The sequence below is a fragment of the Helicoverpa zea genome, chromosome 3, assembly GCF_022581195.2.
Source record: "Helicoverpa zea isolate HzStark_Cry1AcR chromosome 3, ilHelZeax1.1, whole genome shotgun sequence".
Lineage (NCBI taxonomy): Eukaryota > Metazoa > Arthropoda > Insecta > Lepidoptera > Noctuidae > Helicoverpa > Helicoverpa zea.
Window position 1 is genome coordinate 3,639,048 of NC_061454.1, and position 18,576 is coordinate 3,657,623.

Consider the following 18,576-nt stretch of genomic DNA (forward strand, 5'->3'; position numbering starts at 1 on the left):
TATTTGAAACTACTGGGTAGTTATCATTTATTTAACAATAAATGTGCTACTTGAAAGTTACGATACGCCGAAAGACAAAATACTGTTTCAGAAAGTATGTAATTTTGAGTTTATTACGTTACAAAATCAGCAAGAAGAATGTAAACGAGCATTAGTAAGTTTGAAATAATGTAAAAGTTAAACAGAAGCTACAGTCTTTACAAACACATCTTTGGAATGGTTACAATAATATAATAATTAATTATACATAATTGTATATTTTTATGTATTTTTCAAGAATACTTTTAAACTTGTCATATTCTGTTACTATTAAAATGCGTAAAACGTCATTGTTATATATAAATATAATAACTTTTACGATCTTATTGGCATCAATTTTGTTTGGTTGGCGCCGTTAAGGAATATCGGTTATGTATAAGAATTCTTGTATAACTTGTCTTTTATATTATATCTTTCGTAAAATTGTTACGCATAAAGCCTCAAAATACTAATTACTACTCGCTACAGAAACAGTTGCCTACGTGGGACACAGCACGCATTGCATTTTGTCTTTTTAGTGTCTTATTTTCTGATACAGTCACTTCACTCGAAAAATTCCGAATTCTTTCTCGCTTGGTCATCAAACTTACCCAAAATATGGGTATAACTACAATCACAATTCCTACATTGCATAATGCATATACTCACCCTGAAGTTTTTATCAAAGGCAATCAAATTTTCCTATACCCTGCCCCCATCAAATCATCACCAGTATGTCTTATCTCTTTTCTATCTTTCCCTCCTACTCCTAATCCCAAAATATTATTATTATTTGTAAAAACAGTAAAGACAGCTGTAAAAGTGAAAAGACTAATTGCCATTTTAATTGATCCTCATTAAATGCCACGTCTTTTTAAAATGAATTCCTAAATAATTCCATATTATGTATAATGCAATACGCACCACGCCCAAATTCTATCTAAAACCAATCTAGCTTTTGCATTAAAAATACAATAACGATATGATGTTTCGATTAAGGCATATAATTCTTATTTTATAAGAAATTCCGAGTAAACAGCTAAGCTACGTTATCAGTATAATATTATATTAGTTAATACATATTCCTCTCATCTTCATAATACTTCATGCACCAATGTTTTAACAGTTTCTTATTGTACTTTAATTTTGAAATATTTAACTGGTGCTTTATGTGATTCAGCTATATATTTATTTAAAAAAATGTTACTCATATATTTGCATATAATACTGCAACAAAGGAGTAGGTTAAATATTTCAAGCTTGGAGAATATATATATTTTACTCAATAAGTTAATAAGTTGTGAGGACCGAATCACACAAAACATCAGACACTAGCTAATCTGCTACAATAATTTCAATGGGTAATTCCTTTATTTAGTTATTTTCACTTATAAACGGTTTTTAATCACTTATTATTTAATCGGATATATCAATATCATCTTTCAATGTTTACAAGTCAAGAGTGCTATCTATTTGTAAAATTGTATTGTATTTTGGTGCAAAAAGACTACCTAACATTACGACTCCTACGTATTAGAATTGCATTAATAACTGCATTGCATCGTTACGTAAAGTATAAAGAAAATATAATAATACTAAAACTATACTTAGTAGCAAATCACTCTTCAACACAACAAACGATGAGATCTTGGAAATAAAAGTTTTGCAAACTGTTAGATTGCTTTTACATCATACATGCGTATGCGCACGTATTGTCTTTATGACGTCAACGTGTATAATACATCAATATACAACCATTTGTGCATATTTAATAAGACGCCTTGTAACTACAGTCTGCAAAACATAATCAAAAAAATCAAACACGCAAAAATAGCCGACAATAGCAACCAATAAACAATTGGCAAAATGTATAAAGAATATTAATAAAAAAAAACTACTAATTAAAAATTTAAATGCCTCCAATCGGAATGAACTTATAACAAGTGGAATTATACCAATTAAAAATAAACACTATACCAATTAACAAATTCACTGGAACCTATTAAATAAAGAAAATATAAATTCCATTGTGTAAATCCGTCGTAATACAGCCCAATTCCTATCAGACTTCTAGTTTTAAGATCATTATAAAAAAAGAAAACTAGCCTCAAAATTCGATTTCAGACCAATCACAGTCAGACTGTGTTTAAAGGCAACAGAGTTTATCTTGACCGTTGTAGAAAAACCTCAAAATTAATCATGTATTAAATGTACATATTTCACCATCACTTTTCATACCACAAAATCTTTTCTCTTCTCTACATTCTAACCACGCACCAGGTATCCCATGGGACACTTCAAAATATAATAAGATTATTCAGTTACTCAAGTAATCGTATTATGGGAAACTTGAAAAGACATCCTTTTCTATATTCTGATTGCAATGTTTACACAGTATTACAATGTATCAAGTTATTGCAAAGATGAGGTATAAAAATTACGGTCGATTACATCACATATTTCAAATACGCGCTTACAAAGGGTACATGATTAGTAAAATGGTCGACACAAAGAACGTGCCAAGGCATAGACAAGTGAATAGAACTCTGTTCTCAACCTCCTTTGGAGTTTCAGTCTCAGTAGAAATCACACTGTTCAAATTGTTCTGTATATCGAGATTCATTTTGCCCCTATCATATCTTTCAGCATCCACTTCTTCTCTTAATAATTCTGTAGGAAAATCAACTTCATCCGTGTCGTATATTTCGAAATTTTCGCTTCTTAGTATGTGGTCTTCTTTGCAGAAGGGCGTGACGAATTGGACTCTATTTGTCTGGTAATACGGTCCTCTATTCCTAAGCTCGCTGGTCGCATAGACTGGTGAATAGTGTGCGTTAGCTGTGTCAGTGTTATTGTTCTCATTATTTTGGTACTCTTCGGATTCGTCGATGGTGTAATGTTGGTTGTTATCGGAGAAGTTAAAGTTGCTTATGAATCGTTCTTCTGAGTATCTTTTTAGCTGCCTTTGGTAGTAGTTGACTTCGATGGAAGTTTCTGCGTCGTCGGCGTAGTACTCGCCTGATTGGTCAGTTTCGTAGTGGTAAGGGTCAGTGGGCATATCCCTTGCGGTCGGTGTGGCGTGTGTGAGGAGGGCGGCGACGGTGCGGGCGAGTGGCGTGAGACCGGGCGGCGAGCAGCCGAGTATGTCTTCGGCCGAACAGATGACCTCCTGCAACACACGCCACCCGTCTCTTAGTTTCATTTACAACAATCTGTCGCTTCAAGGGATATTTTACAAGACCCTGCAACACTCGGAATTGACACGGCAGGTATTCATCGCTAGTGCTCATTTCATTTTCATAGAATTTATCACTTTAACACAGTTTGCTCTCACTTCAAATCGCGTTAAAATGTGAACGGAAAAAAATGACGAAAAAAAAAACAAACAATGTTTCAATGAAATAAACAAAACAATATTTGCGCAGTATTACTCACCTCTTCAACTCCAATTTTTCGACACGCTTCCAAAAAGTTGTCCACGTTTCGTCTACATCTCGCCATAGTTAACTTGGGCTGAAACAAACATAAATCAATTTTATTATTAGATACATACAATTTTACATGTAGTAAATTCTGTGAGGTGACAGGGCAGTCTTGCTGATGCCTTCTGATTACAAGCTTTGGGTAATCGAAACCTGAACAGAATAACCAACTTTATTTAGCTGTCCATTTTATTCTTGTGTCAGTGTGCAGTTGCGCCGCGTTTAGCATTCATGGTCTCGTGACATGATACATGTAAATTAGGACTTCTTCGTTCACAGGTCTAAATTAAAATCCAATTTTCTTGACATTTACTGTGTATATTACCACCCCACAAAGGTTGCGTACCTGTGCAGGCGAGGGCACGTGCACGGAGGCGACGGAGCGGGGCCGCACGTGGTTGGCGAGGTGGCACAGCACCACGCCGTCGCACAGCACCGGCGCCAGCTGAGCCGGCAGCGACATTTTCAGACGGGTCTCGATGATCTGCGGGAAGGAAGAAATTGTAGTAGGTAAATACTAAGGCTCTGTTCAAACTGACTATGAGCCGCCATATGGCAGCGTCCATGTATGTATATTCCGCATCTAGATGTGAACGAAGAATTGAATATGTATGGAAATAAAATAAACTGCGTTACATTCGCTCACATTTGGCGGCTGACAGTCAGTTTGGTTCGAACACAGCCTTAGGATAGCATTCTCCTAACAATAAAACCAGAAAGGGTATGTCGTTGAAGGTAAAAAGTTCCACTGAATTTAAAGAAGTTATTGAAATGAATACATGAAAAGGCCGCGATGTTAGAAGTAGCTGAAGTAGATAGGTACTAGGTCGCTGCTTGCTATGAACAGCTGGACAAAGTGTCTATTAATCAAAGTTCGAAAAATCTACACACCAATTTTGAATGGCTTCAAGTATTGAATTCACGAGTAGGTTAGTTAATGCAAAACACTCTCCAATTAGTTAAAAAACCCAGATTCAAAAACACATGCTGGACATTCCCATGTAAATTTTTACTTACAGATCTCAACTGCTGCAGCAAATCCAGTTCTTCCTTCTGCTTATCGAACTCCCTCTTCATAGTAAAGCTGAGTTTGTCCACCGGAGCGTCTTTATTCCACGCCATCTTACCCGGAGGCTTCGGGGCCGCACCTTTCAAATACGCCACACTGGTCGTCAGTAACTTAGCATTGTCGCCGTTCACTTGCCGCGGTATACTCGACTTCCCTAAACTGTTGTACCCCATAGTATTCGTTGGTGACTTAGTAGGCGATGTAGGCTTTATGTATGCGTCTGTCTGACCATTTACCCGACCGTTGTATTCCACGTTGCCATTGACAGTCGAGTATACCTTGCTATTCACGTTTCTAGAAGGTACAACTTTCTGAACAGGCCTTTTGTTTTCTTCTTGTTTCTCTACAACACCGTTGCCGTTCGTCGTTTGATTCTGAAATCTTCGTGGGGTGGAGTGTAGGAGGGGGGAGTTTGGCACTTGGGAAATGTTTGGGGATGAGGTATTGGATAGACTACTATTGGAAGATGCGGTTTTATATAGACTAGGTGATACGTTACTGCTGTATCCGTTGACTGGGGAGTGGGAAGTTTTCTGGTGGATGGGACTCTGGGTCTGGGAGTGCGGGGTCGAGTCCAGCTCGGGGGAGGGCTGGTCGGTGCGGGGGCGGTATATGTCTTGCTGACGCTGCTGTCTTAAGGCTTCTTTGTATTGTCTGGAATGTTTCAAAGTTATAGTCAGATTTTTTTTCTTATGATCAAACAGTGTATAATGGCACATAGATTTCGTATCTCAGTTGCTTTAGTTAGATTTAGTTACTTAGATTATTCCAATTACTCTCTGTTAATCACAACAGTCAATTTTTTTAAACATTAGTACATTTACAACCAAAAGTTAAGTACAATCCGTACAAAAAGTTAAGTCAGTTGCTCCCAGAAACTAGTCACACTTTACAACCCGCGAATTTCTACAGTAAACACTAAATAGAAAATACAAAACGAGCATTAGAAAAAAGTCATTATTACACTCATATTAGCAGTGTGAACGTGTTAGTACTGCACCCAGTCGGAAGTTCGGGAGACTGCAATTAGTGTGTTTACTGACAAACGATACCGTGCATGCTATTAGTAATACGAACTTTTATTGTAGTACACATATGTGAAGTAAGCATTTGAGAGTTCGATGACTTTGTATCGAGTTCGACGTTTTCGATTTTGAAGGTGAGTTTCTTAGGCAAATTATATACGTTGAGTAACCTAATTGATTTGAAAAAATAACAATGAAAGGTTGAGAAATAACATAGCTGTAATGTATCTGTTCTTTCTAAAGGATTTTTTAACTTCAGTTCCTGCTTTAGCCAAGTCCCTTCTTGTTTACTTGTAGGAATCACAAGTGGAAGCAATTTATCTAACACTAATAGTAAAACTTTCGACGTTTATTGCCGATATGTATCTTTCTAATAGCTAGGAATACAGCTAGGCGGTAGGAAGTAGATGAATCTACTGATTAAATAAAATATTCGTTGAAATTCTAATTTTCTTCCACCTTATTCCTTCGCGGGAAATCGAAGCTAAATTTTGAAGTAGAAACACAAACAATAAGTCAGTGTTGCCAGCTGTGATTTAAATAGAATGATTGATTGTTCCGCTCTTGTTGTAACATACGATATTTTGGGAGGGTATATCGAAAAGTAGGTGTGTTCTGTGTTATTTCAGGAGAGTAAATGAACCGACATCAGGTCAAGGCTCTGAAGAAAATTTACTTTATATTGTGAAAAAGAATTACCACGTTTTAGACTTTATTATAGTGTATTTAGAGACGGTTTTTGGTTAGCTTGTGATAACGTTTATAGTTGTAATATGTGATTTATAATAACATGCACGATTATGTATCGTTAGAAGATAATTTTGTGACGTTGGTATGAAAATACAATACCTGCTTATGTGCGAAAATTCGAATAAGATTTTTATTAATTTATTTAATATACAGGTTGCTCTTTTCACGACAACGCCACAAAACAACGAAATCTATGTGACATCAAACCATTTATAAAATAAACTTAAGTATATAAAAATACGAGTGCGTATGTTAGTGAATGTCGTGCATACATGACGATGTACCTGTATGTTTGTTGATGGGCTAATTTACTCTTATCGTCGCCATTGGACATGTTCCCATCGGGTGATATACGGACGCTGAAAGGGACAACACCGGGGTTAATAAAAAAAGAGGTGGGGCAGCGGCATTAGATTGTTTTGATTTGGAACAATCTTGTGCTTTTTTTCTACTGTCTGCTATATTTTTAAGTTTTGTAGGGTTTTGTAGGTATGTAATGCCATGGCCAGTAACTTTGAAAGTATTATTAGATACAAAAATGTTGAAGAATTGACTTTTTTTCTTTTAATTTTAAAGGCCCTGAGTAACAGCGACTTCCAAGCTTATTTAATTCGAACCATTGTAATTTTCTAAAGCAGATGCTTCATGGGCCTTCCTCTATTCTAAGAAGGTGTGCCATTCGGGGACCGTAGTTGTAACAATATGTTATACATATTTCCACCTTATGTGTATTATTTATGGAATGCAATAAACGATCATCCTCCAAGCCTTTTTCCCAAACTATGTTGGGGTCGGCTTCCAGTCTAACCGGATTCAGCTGAGTACCAGAGCTTTACAAGAAGCGACTGCCTATCTGACCTCCTCAACCCAGTTACCCAGGCAACCCGATGCCCCTTGGTTAGACTGGTGTCAGACTTACTGGCTTCTGACTACCCGTAACGACTGCCAAGGATGTTCAATGACAGCCGGGACCTACAGTTTAATGTGCCATCCGAAACACAGTCATTGGTGTCTAAGATATACTTAGAAAGTACATACAAACTTAGAAAAGTTGCATTGGTACTTGCCTGACCTGGGATCGAACCCGCGCCCTCATACTCGAGAGGTTGGTTCTTTGCCCACTAGGCCACCACGACGAATGCAATAAAGGATATGAAGATAAATACTTTATCGGAAACGAATAAATTTTCAGTACTAGATGATCTCTATATCAATCTGTTTGTTGCATGTTTGTTCCAAAACAGTGTATCAAGTTAATGCCGTTGCGGAAAAATGAGACAGAGGATAGGGGTGATAATGGCTGTGATAATTACGTCAAAAATATTTAATTTTACCTCTGTATCGGCCAATGCGAAAAATAAAAAAATAAATATATAAGCATCTATGTCTACACACACTTATAAGAAATAATACCCAATAATTTTTTTGGTTCTAAAAAAGTTATATTAATTTGTTTCTAAAATCAAGGAAAATAGCTGATCAGATATTTTGTCAACAAAGTCTTAAAAATACACAATTATTGGCAAATATTAAGTTTTTTATTTTTAGTTGTCTGGTCAACTGGTTTCCCATTAACATCAAAGTTCTAGTTTTATAATATTATTATTAAAAAAAAAACTATTATACACACAAAAATCGAATCTTCACCAAAAATTGTGAAACCAGTACCATAATGAATACACTTTCAACCACTTTCGAATTTAAAAAATATCATCTGCAACATTGTGGTTCTGGTATTCACAGCAAAACAACCTAATACGTTATATTTATATTATATAATACGTTATATATATAAATATATTTATATAATACGTTATATTGTTTTATTTTTACCTAATAGGTAAAAATAAAACTACAAAAGACAAAAATCACACCCCGTTAAAATAGTTAATTTCCCTAAAAGCCCCAATTAAAATCAATTTGATTTCACTAGTTAAAACCACATTTTTCAATACCATCACTTGGCATATTAGGTTCAATATTCGTGTCATTATTGGAAAGTGAAACCTAATCAGCTAGTAATAAGATTCACTTTGTATGTAAAACTCTATACTGACAGCCTTCATGATATACCGAGATGTTCCCTTTCCATATTTGAAATAACACCAATATTGGATCCAATACGCCAACATTAATTGCCCAGCATAAAACTATTGTACAAACATACCCAGAAAGCAGTGGAGTATTGGGCGCCAAAGGAGTTTCACTTGATAATGACTGGGCCCTGGATAGTGCTGCTCCCGGAGACAAGGTGGAAGGTGTGCTCGGCGTTGAACGTCCACTGCCCCCTCCACCTGCTTCACCGCCTCCTATTGGAAGAAAAACATGCTGAGAAAACCTGGATTTCAAGTCTGGTAACAGTGTAAGTGTAACACATTCGGATACCGTTATAACTCTCTTAAAAATTAAACCATATAAGGGCGGGCCCGTGTTGCGACTGTTATTGCCTTTATTAAATTACTCATGGACATAAAAATGATTTAACAGCTATAAAAAAAGACCGAGAAAGGGTTTCACAGATATTTTAGTCCGTTCCTATTTCCGGACGTAAAAAAGAGTTTATATGCGCGTCATTCATATTTTATGGTGGTGCCCCATTAGTGAATGGCATCGGTCATTAAGGACGCTTGACATAGTCAATGGGCCGTTAACTGTTTGCTTACTAAATGGGAATGAAAATATTATCGCAATCGGAAACTTATGTGGTATTACGAAGTTCCTTGTATCGTTTATTGTTCCTTTTATCGTGTTTTCACTTTATTCGTCCGTGAAAAGATGTTTACGTTTCGAGAAAAGTGGGACAAATGCGCTACCAAGGTGACAGTTTTCGATCCCTTATGCATCCCCAGAGAGCACTCTTTTGTGGAAATACAAAGTTGGGGAACAGCGTTTGGGAATTCGGAGTACTTTACAAATGTGTTCCAATTTAAACTAATATATGGCCAGTAAAAAACCGCAATCATTACTTTTTTTGCGCCGACCCCAATTAACTTGGGAACAGCACGGAAAAAGAAGACATGAAGACATTTCTACACATAGTGAAAGTCTACCAAAATTACTCGCCATCATTAGACCACCTCTTATCAACGCCATCAGTGCTGTACCCACTATCGACAACGTGTCTCGGCTTATGCCTCAAGCAGTCGATAGTCGCGTTGCCCGAAGTGATCTGATGAGCAGCACTAGTGTTCGGAGAGTTGCTTATATAGGAGCTGTGTTTAGCCGAACGTCTGGTGTCTTCTACTCGTCTGTGAGACGGGAGGGTGTCCTTGTTCGCCATGTTTTCGAGGTACTTGAATATGTGCACGCGCCCGCGCATGCATATCTAGAAATGGGAAAAGGACAATGATAGTAAGCAATCATTCTTATTCGAAACTTATAATACATTTAAGAAAGGGATAAATACTTTTTACATAACCTCTACCGTCTAATTGCGGTCCAAAAATCTTGCCAGTCTTTTATTCTTTCTTTTGGGGAGGAAAAAACACTGCGCTATTAAAATTAACTTGTTATGCATGAAGGGAAATTTCCAATTCACATGTCCAGGTCCCCTGACAGTAATTAAACATAGATAGCTTCAAACAGACAAGGAAAACCATCATGTTTACTTCATTTATTATTAATTAAAACTTAATGGCAGAAACAACGAAGAGCTAAAGCGAATATAAATGCAAATGAATATTTGCTTGAAATTCACACTAGTTGATCAGAAAGTAATAGAAAACGCACAATGTATCGGCTCACATAGCTTGCGGTCGTAAAACTCGAGGGAAAGTGTTCACATCTAACAGTGAAGCAAATGAACTGCAAAATTCATAGTAAAACACTAAACGCAATTTTATTGCTTTTACAAAACTATGAAGAAATTTTAGATGTGTTTGTGTTGGCGCCGCGCATTTGAAAGACGAATTAAAAAGATTACTACTTTTATGTTCATTAAAAATAGCAAATTGGAATAGTCATAAAATAAGAAGCATGGATATCACGCAAGTAGCTCAAAGACTTAGACAGAACACAAATCACCTAGAATCTGTCCATCATAAACAGACATTCTGATCATCAACATTTGGTTTCATAATTTTTTAGCTGTATACTTGACTTTCGTTATTTTTCTTCATTACGTTAGAGATATTTAAAAAAAAAAACTTACAGTGGTGGGAGGTGAGACGAGGGGATTGTTGTCCAAATTAAGCGTAACTAGTGTGTTCATGTTGCGAAGTTCCAGAGGTAACGACGATATGCAATTACAGCTCACATCCAGGTGTTCCAGCCTCAAGTATGTGATCTCTGGAATATGAAGAAAATAATCAATGTAGGGGTACATACTAAAAGGTCTTGGTGAGTGCTTAAACATGTTTGACTAATGACTGAACCCTTTCCCTGTACTTGGGGGTATCATTTTGTCAAATGTTTATGACCTACATCGTCCAAATGAACCCTCGTTGTTTAGGAGTTAAAACATTTAAACCATAAAGTGTGCAGACATAATAGTAGCATTTGTAAACGCAATATTTTCACTAACAAGGTTGCAACCCTCAAATAACTTCCTAGCCACGCACATCAAAGCGACTTCCCTCGTGAAGCGGTAAATACATCAAATGTATTTAACCACTTAGTACCCCAACTACTTGCAACCGCTTTGATTTCTGTAGATAAATAAACTCGAGCTAATGCGTCCCGGCTAAAATCTTGCAGTTTGTAACTTCCAAGCTCCTTGGTAGTATTGTTTGAAATCTAGTCTGCCTAATACTGGTATCATTTGACTGACATTTGCTCTTGCCAAGTAGGTTGTTCAGTTACTAATTTATTTAAGAGAAAAACAGAAAGCTTTAGGTGTTTACCAAGAATTTATCAAATGTAACAGGAATAAATAAATTAAATAAACAGGGAATAAGCAGGGATTTATTATATTCTCGATACCGTATGTGACCTTATAATACTTAATCATTTATACGCAGCTTAAACCCGACTAAAAATAGTTTGTTTACAATAACAAAGGAGTTTTCCTCCTTATTGTACATGTTTGAGCAAATCGGTATAAATAGGCATACGGTACTAATGTTACTATCGGGCTATGTGTTTGCACTCAATACCTGTTAATGTAACAAGTGTTGTCCTCAATGTTGAGGTAATAAGTATTGATAGCATTAAGAAAGGCAAAGAATTGACAGTCAAATTAGATTCATTGTCGATAATTATTATCAGTTAAGTGTACGCAACATTTATGGTCTTCTCATAGTGTTTTATGCTTGAGCACGCGCATTAAAAATATGTGCACCTTTAATGCTTCCTTATTGATTTTTTTATTATTTATATCCTTTTTTTTATTTAATTGATACATAATCAAATTTTATTTACAAAAATCATTAGGTACTCCCTAGCTGTTTAAAAAAAAAACGACTAATAAAAACTGTAAAGGGCGGAAAATAAAACTACTTTTAGGTACTTCGGTCCAGAAGTCAGTACTTATCTGGTGGATACAGGTTTGCTTATTTTGCCACCTATCCACTATTGCATTCCTATCTATCTCATTAGGTTAAGATAAATCTGTATTTATTTATTTATATAAAGGAAGACTAACAGCTAGTACAATAGGTAAAAATACTAGTAAATACTGTAATTGTAGTTTAAGAGTTAAAACAAAAATAAATTGCTAAAAATTAGAACTCACGTAACGGCAGCAGTCCCAGCTGATTATTGCTAAGGTCGAGAGCCCTCAAGCCGGCGCAATCCCCAAGAGTCATGGGGACTTGCGTCAGCCTGTTGTTGGAGGCATCGAGCTCAGCCAGCGAGGTCATCTTGCCTATCTCCTTGGGTAAGGTACTTAGCATATTGTCGGGGACTAAGAGCACTTGAAGCGGCATCTGGCATACTTCCCGCGGTAATTCTGTGAGCTGGTTTGAACTGTGGACAAAAGAAAATTGATTAAGAAGTTTGTTCTTCACAAAAAATCGAAATTATTGTCGAAAAATAAGACCATCTTCGTCGTTAATTTGTAAAGTGCAAGCTGAAAGAAAATTCTCAACCACATATTCCAAAGATACAATTTACTCAGTTCCCGCATCTAAATCCACTTCATTAATCCAGATTTAAGATACAAATGGCTAACATTTATCAACACGGACGAAACGGTCTCGCATTCTTATATCACAAAGTGAAACGCACATAATTCTTAAGAGTCAATGAACGCGAACATAAACAAATGCACCCAATCGATACATCACTAAACTGCTATTTTTACACCATCAAACCTACTTCGGAATGGGATTGCATGTAATTAGAACGCTCGAAACATAAATCGGTCGTCGCCTAACCTAATAGTTTCGGCGTACGTGCCAATTAAGCTGATAATTTTATATGCAGATTAGATTATGTGTGTAAACAACGTGATCGTATTTTAAGACCGCCCAAGAAGATATTTGTAGCTTAAAATAAAGTCATAAATAATAATGATATAAGGGAGTTATTTGCAGACACAAGTCATAACTAAACGAATTTCTAAGTAAAACCATTTCATGTCAGACTAATAATATCTCAAATAGAACCATTGGACCAGTTTGTTAATTGAAAGTTTAGTCGGAATATCATAACGATATCCATAACATGCCAAACGTTCAATTAACCCTCAGGTTTTATGATCCTATAAAACTACCTAGTTCTGAACAGCAAGAAATCACTCTGAACTCGGCCAAAACAGACGAAGTTCGAGAGAGACAGCATCAAAACAAACCCAACTGAAACCAAAACAAAGACCACCCTACCGTATCGAAGTACTTAACGTGCACCTTCAAGTCTAGATATATTTATTTTTTTGCCGTCTAGACGCTTAGACACAGACTCGAAACAGGATTCTATTCTGCAAGACAAAGAATCAATAAATAGATGCGAGGTTAACGCACGATGCAAAGGAAATAATTGTAGACCAAGTTGGAACGCTCGGTGGAAAAGTTGGATAATAACACGACACTATGAGAATGGCCTACATATAGAAGCAGGAGAGTTGATTGTATGGGATGACGTAAACAAGGCAATAAACAGATGTACATAAAGAACGTCGAATGGGATCAACGAACCGGGATGGGATAAAGTATCGCTAGCTGAAATAAATGATACTGTTAGTCTGAAAGCTCCCTGTATTTACTTGAAAAGCTTTCATGTTATTGCATAAAATGTATGCATAGCAAATGCAACATACTAAATTTTACTATTGCTAATGCTCAGTTTATATTATTTCAAAAACATCGGTGTATGTACAATCTTAGAAATTGTTCAATCTTCTCTAGACTCACTCAGCTCCTATTGTCAGCTTCCCATTGAACAGTGTCGAGCAAGCAAAACATCTAAGTGGCACATTTCTCAATATCGCCCAGTCAGCGAGATAGGACCGTTATCGGACCACCATTAAAGGCAACGTGACAGTTTCAACAGAAACAAGAATACGAACACTGTCATGCGATTGCAATGTACACAAGCTTTCTCGATGACTTTATAATTTGCTGACGTTTGAATAATTCAGATTTTGGATTATCATACTTCACACTTAGTTACCTGCTGTTGTTGCTTTCTTATTTAGATCAGGTATGAATTAATGTGCCCTTTCGATTGTAATGAACGAGACCCCCTGATACAGACATTCTCACAGAATGATACAGTGATGGCACATTCCACAAGCTGTTTAATATTCTCATTTTAAAGTAAACCTTAGCCATGCATATAATATCCGTCTACCAAGTGGTAATTATTTTCAAAATACATGTGAGTCCTAAGGCGACGTAACCCCACACGTGCACATGATGTGATATTATGCGAAAAATAATAACTCGCATTATCAAGATTCAAAACAAAATCAGTGTCCGTAACATTACGGTGCGTGACTAATTTATTCGAGAAGAAAAAACTGTTAATTAAATTACGCTCTCTATATTCGCGAGGTATAGAGAATTATTGAGAATGATGATACTCTCAGATACATTATAGCTAACATTTGTCATGCAATTCATCTGTGACTTCGCTTTGAGCTAATTTGGGTCAAAATCGGTGTCGTTTAGTTTAATGAAATGAAGCGTTCATTGCGATATGTTCTTGAGTTTTCACAAAATGGAAAATGCAGTAGTGTAGAGAGAACTCATTTTAAATTTTCTAATAACACAACTCTCTAGCAGTCTCTAAAAACAACAATAGACATGTTGCATGTTGTGGTTTTGATTTCCACGCGGAATATACTTAATTCTGTAGAATCAACCATTTATTGCGAAGGGAGGTGCCCTTCGCTGTCAGTAGTGGGTAGGGGTGTCCCCTGCTGTCGACTTAATTGTTTAGACATTAGGGGGTGAGGTCTTAGTTCGCATAGGACTTAAAATATTCTACTTGAATCTAGGTCAGGGTAAGGATTTTTGTTTGACGTCTTTCTTGTTACATCCTACTAATATTATAAACGCGAAAGTTTGTATGTATGGATGTATGGATGTTTGTTACTCTTTCACGCAAAAACTAATGAATGGATTTTAATGAAACTTTACAATAATATAGCTTATACATCAGAATAACACATAGGCTACAATTTGTAAACATATTGTTCGAAATACTAAACCTGCGCAGACGAAGTCGCGGGCACCAGCTAGTTTAGTATATGTATTATTACCGAGGGTTATGGAACAGCTGATCCTGTCTTCTAGACCATTTCTAGTGGTACACCTGTGTAGGTACATTTCGGTAAACTACATCTAACCCCCATACATCAAACATTCTATCACATACTACAGGTGCAATTGTCAAATGATTGACTACAATTTCCGTGTTTTCGCGTCCCACACTCAATATGAAAGCGACATTGAGGGCCCCACATGGCTTCCCCTAACAATTTAGAGCAAATAATTCGCACGTTCCGCTCCAGCGGTTCAAGGTCGATATTATATCGATTCTTCCACAGAGGGGAGGCAGAAATAACTTTACGAGGTGCAGGGACACAAAAATTAAACGGCTTTGTAGCTATATCGAGAATTTTCATAAATCATTCGATTTTGATTTATTAACTATAAAACTTAACTACTCTTGTTATTGATATGTATGCAACCTGTAAACTGATGTAAGTTCGAATAATAACGCACGCAGGTAATTAGTAAATCGATTCCACACAAACCCCCAATTATCGATGAGCAAAAAAGTGCCAAACGGCACCAGGAAGATGGTGTTCAACCAAGCAGTTCTCGATAAACAAGTTTGATTTATTACCTATTCTCACATCACGGGCGTGCTCGTTAACCAAATCGGAACGGTGCAAAAACTAACTGGGTATACTAACGTATGTGCCCAATTGAGTTACACAATAGTAAGTGCTCCATTCTATCGCCATTGTGTACATGTGGCGCGGACGTCCCATTTTCGAAAGCCTACGTGTGTCATGCGCACGCGCGCGATGATCGACCGTCTTGGAGAATGCGCGAGCGACGAACCGAAATCATAAAGCGCAGTTACGCTCTGCTGATGGTTTTACTTTTATGACAGTGTTTTGACTATTACGAAAAGGTGTATCGTTTCATCAGTACTTTTTCCTAGTCGTTATTGAAGCGTTACGAACAACATTTATAAGGCTGTTCCTCTTACAGTAAATATCTTATTCGATCGATCCCGCTCATCAACAACGATGCATTAAAATTACAATAACCTGAGTGCCATAATTACAAACATTTTCTATTCCATGTTGCCAGCAATAAACCAGCCAACAAGCAACCCATGTTTTCCGGCCGTAAACATTAAAATGTACAATACAAATAAACAGAGAAAACTGTTGTATGTGTAACCCAACAATAGATACTCCGCTTGTGTTGTGACAGTTGTGTTTTCCATAGAATAGGAACAACAGTAGAACGGTTTTTGTTTGGTGACCACGTTGTTCCCAGTAACAACAGTTTTAATGAGGCTAATCGGTCGAGTTACGACATTATACCATTGTGTCAATTTCAAGTTCATACGCGAAAAGAAAGCCGATACGACGTTCTACGTATCGGCATTGGCGAATCCGAGAAAATTAATTTCTTGGAAAACTCGCTCGATTACCTCGGCGTGATTTGTCAAATTCTGTATTGTTCTTTGAACGGAACATTTATCATAATTAAGGGCTAAATTGTTTCTTGAGTTAGACTGAAGAGTCTACAATAAATTAGCAAATAAATTCCCGTGATTTATGAGATGGTTAATCTCATTAAGAAAGAGGGAGCACAGGCTAAGTATTATTTAATTAGGTAACAAAATATGTTCAAGATGAAGTTAAAAATATAAGTAGGGATATCAGGAGATGACAGGTGGTGCTCCACCTGCCTTGTGCCAAAAATAAACGTGGCCTGATCAAAACGAGTTCAGCTGCATATTGTAAGATTATAAAATTCGTTTATTTTTTCAAACGTTGCAGGGTGATTTTCAGAAAAGAATACCCTGTGACGCACAGGAAATATTTTTTTTTATTTCGTGAATTCTATTTTATTTACTCTAATATTAAAGAATATATTGTTAACTAGCTAAATCTGCATTTTAAATTAAAATTATAATATGATTTTAAGAAATATTAAAGTTTTTCTGTCAGCGTATGATGCATAGTATTCCTGAACGTCACAAAATATAATTAATTAGAAATAAAACAAACAAGTATTAAAACGAAATCAACTTATGGTGGCATAAAGATATACTTAAAATCTTTTAAAAACAAACAAAACGATAGCATAATTCTATAAGATTATTAAATAATCAGCTAAATAATTTCACTTTTGTCACTTCTTGGACACATCTCACTAGAAAAGTTGTCATTACTAATGATACCCGCTACAATTTCCAAAATCAAGCCTAGTGAGAAATTTTAGATACTAACAAAATACTATGATGCCAAAATAAACGCTATAAAATGAAAAATATATATTTTTAAACCATTTTTGTAACATCCAGAATATGGGACAGTGACTATTATGAAAATTTCGTGATGGATAAGAATAATTTGAGCAATGTCCACACTGCCGATTTCAAAACACAATTACAAAGAATAAAGTATTAACTCACTAAATTTTTAGATATAAACCTTTACACACACATATATAAACAAAACCGATTAAATGTAAGCCTTTTCGTTTGATACCTACCACACGCGCGGACAGGACGCTCCCATAAATTATTTAATTGTACACTAAGCTTTACAATTCAAGATCGTTACGATTTTGTTCCGGTAGTATGTAACGTGACGCACAGGAGGTGACGTTTTCATCTCACGAGACTTTTAAAATTGAAAATAACTAATATTTATTTAAAAAACCTTGTTTTTAGCCTTACTAATCTAATAATGATGAGTTGTTTATGTTATATACAGTGTTATAGAGTTAAGAAAACAATTTATTAACCTTTTAAATACTGCCACTATCCGGAACAAAAATTTTGCGCGCCGATGATACCAACATTGTCGTCACAGTTTTAGCCTTAACTGACTTTAAAACGGCAATGGCGGAATCCTAATACGGTCATAAAGTTGCCAAGAAGGTAGAAAAAACACAAATTAGTAGATTTTGTCTTGAGTACGATATCAAATTCACCGTGACGAAACCGGATTTTCCGGAACAATGATTTTCGTAGGACAACATTAAAATAATGATATTTCTTAAAATAACAATAAATTTATGGCATAAAAATTAAAAATACGTTTTTAGAAATACAGAGACTAAGTTCAAAAACTTAAACATACCCAAAAACGAATATTTTAGAAGTAAGATGTATTTGAAATCTCGAAGAGCGCCATGGGACACACGATATTTATACGTCCTCTTTAGGTTTATTTTAAATATAAAAATAACTATCCACTTTTTATGCTACATATTGATTTAATTGTACATTAAAATATATACCTAAATTTATCAAAAACTCACTTTCACACGTGCCATATAAAAAAATCAAAATAAAAATGTTTGAAGGTGTGGGACAGGCCGATTTTGCTAGGGTCAAGTTTTCTGAAAAACACCCTGCAGCATACAAGATGCAATTCCTCTCCAAAGACTCTCGTTCTAAAAAACCCGAAACAATTGTCTGTGAATCATGCGAACTTTATGTAAGTATGTTATTACATAGAAATTGTGTGGGTTTATGAGAAACTGTCATCTGTGAGGCAAATTAAATACATATTAGTTTAGGAGTACTTATACTAAAAGGACCGTAAGATTAAAACAACACTGCGTGGGACGATCGAATCATGTAAAACGAT

At 36.0% G+C, this 18,576-nt stretch overlaps 1 protein-coding gene across 3 annotated transcripts in view; it reads right to left on the reverse strand.

The window, feature by feature from the left end:
* The window catches only part of LOC124645973 (leucine-rich repeat and calponin homology domain-containing protein), an 85,549-nt gene that overhangs the window by 6,230 nt on the left and 60,743 nt on the right, over window positions 1-18,576 (reverse strand). Inside the window, exons 3-11 of one of the 3 annotated variants that reach the window (XM_047185971.1) lie at window positions 12,016-12,248; window positions 10,495-10,631; window positions 9,408-9,669; window positions 8,512-8,653; window positions 6,629-6,703; window positions 4,518-5,223; window positions 3,847-3,984; window positions 3,454-3,531; window positions 100-3,187 (exon numbers count right to left, since the gene is read on the reverse strand). In XM_047185971.1, the coding sequence (XP_047041927.1) occupies window positions 2,492-3,187; window positions 3,454-3,531; window positions 3,847-3,984; window positions 4,518-5,223; window positions 6,629-6,703; window positions 8,512-8,653; window positions 9,408-9,669; window positions 10,495-10,631; window positions 12,016-12,248 (2,467 nt within the window). In that variant the 3' untranslated portion in view covers window positions 100-2,491. Of the gene's footprint in view, window positions 1-99; window positions 3,188-3,453; window positions 3,532-3,846; window positions 3,985-4,517; window positions 5,224-6,628; window positions 6,704-8,511; window positions 8,654-9,407; window positions 9,670-10,494; window positions 10,632-12,015; window positions 12,249-18,576 lie in introns of those variants that run through there. The other 2 variants (XM_047185973.1, XM_047185972.1) reach the window with 2 other exon arrangements.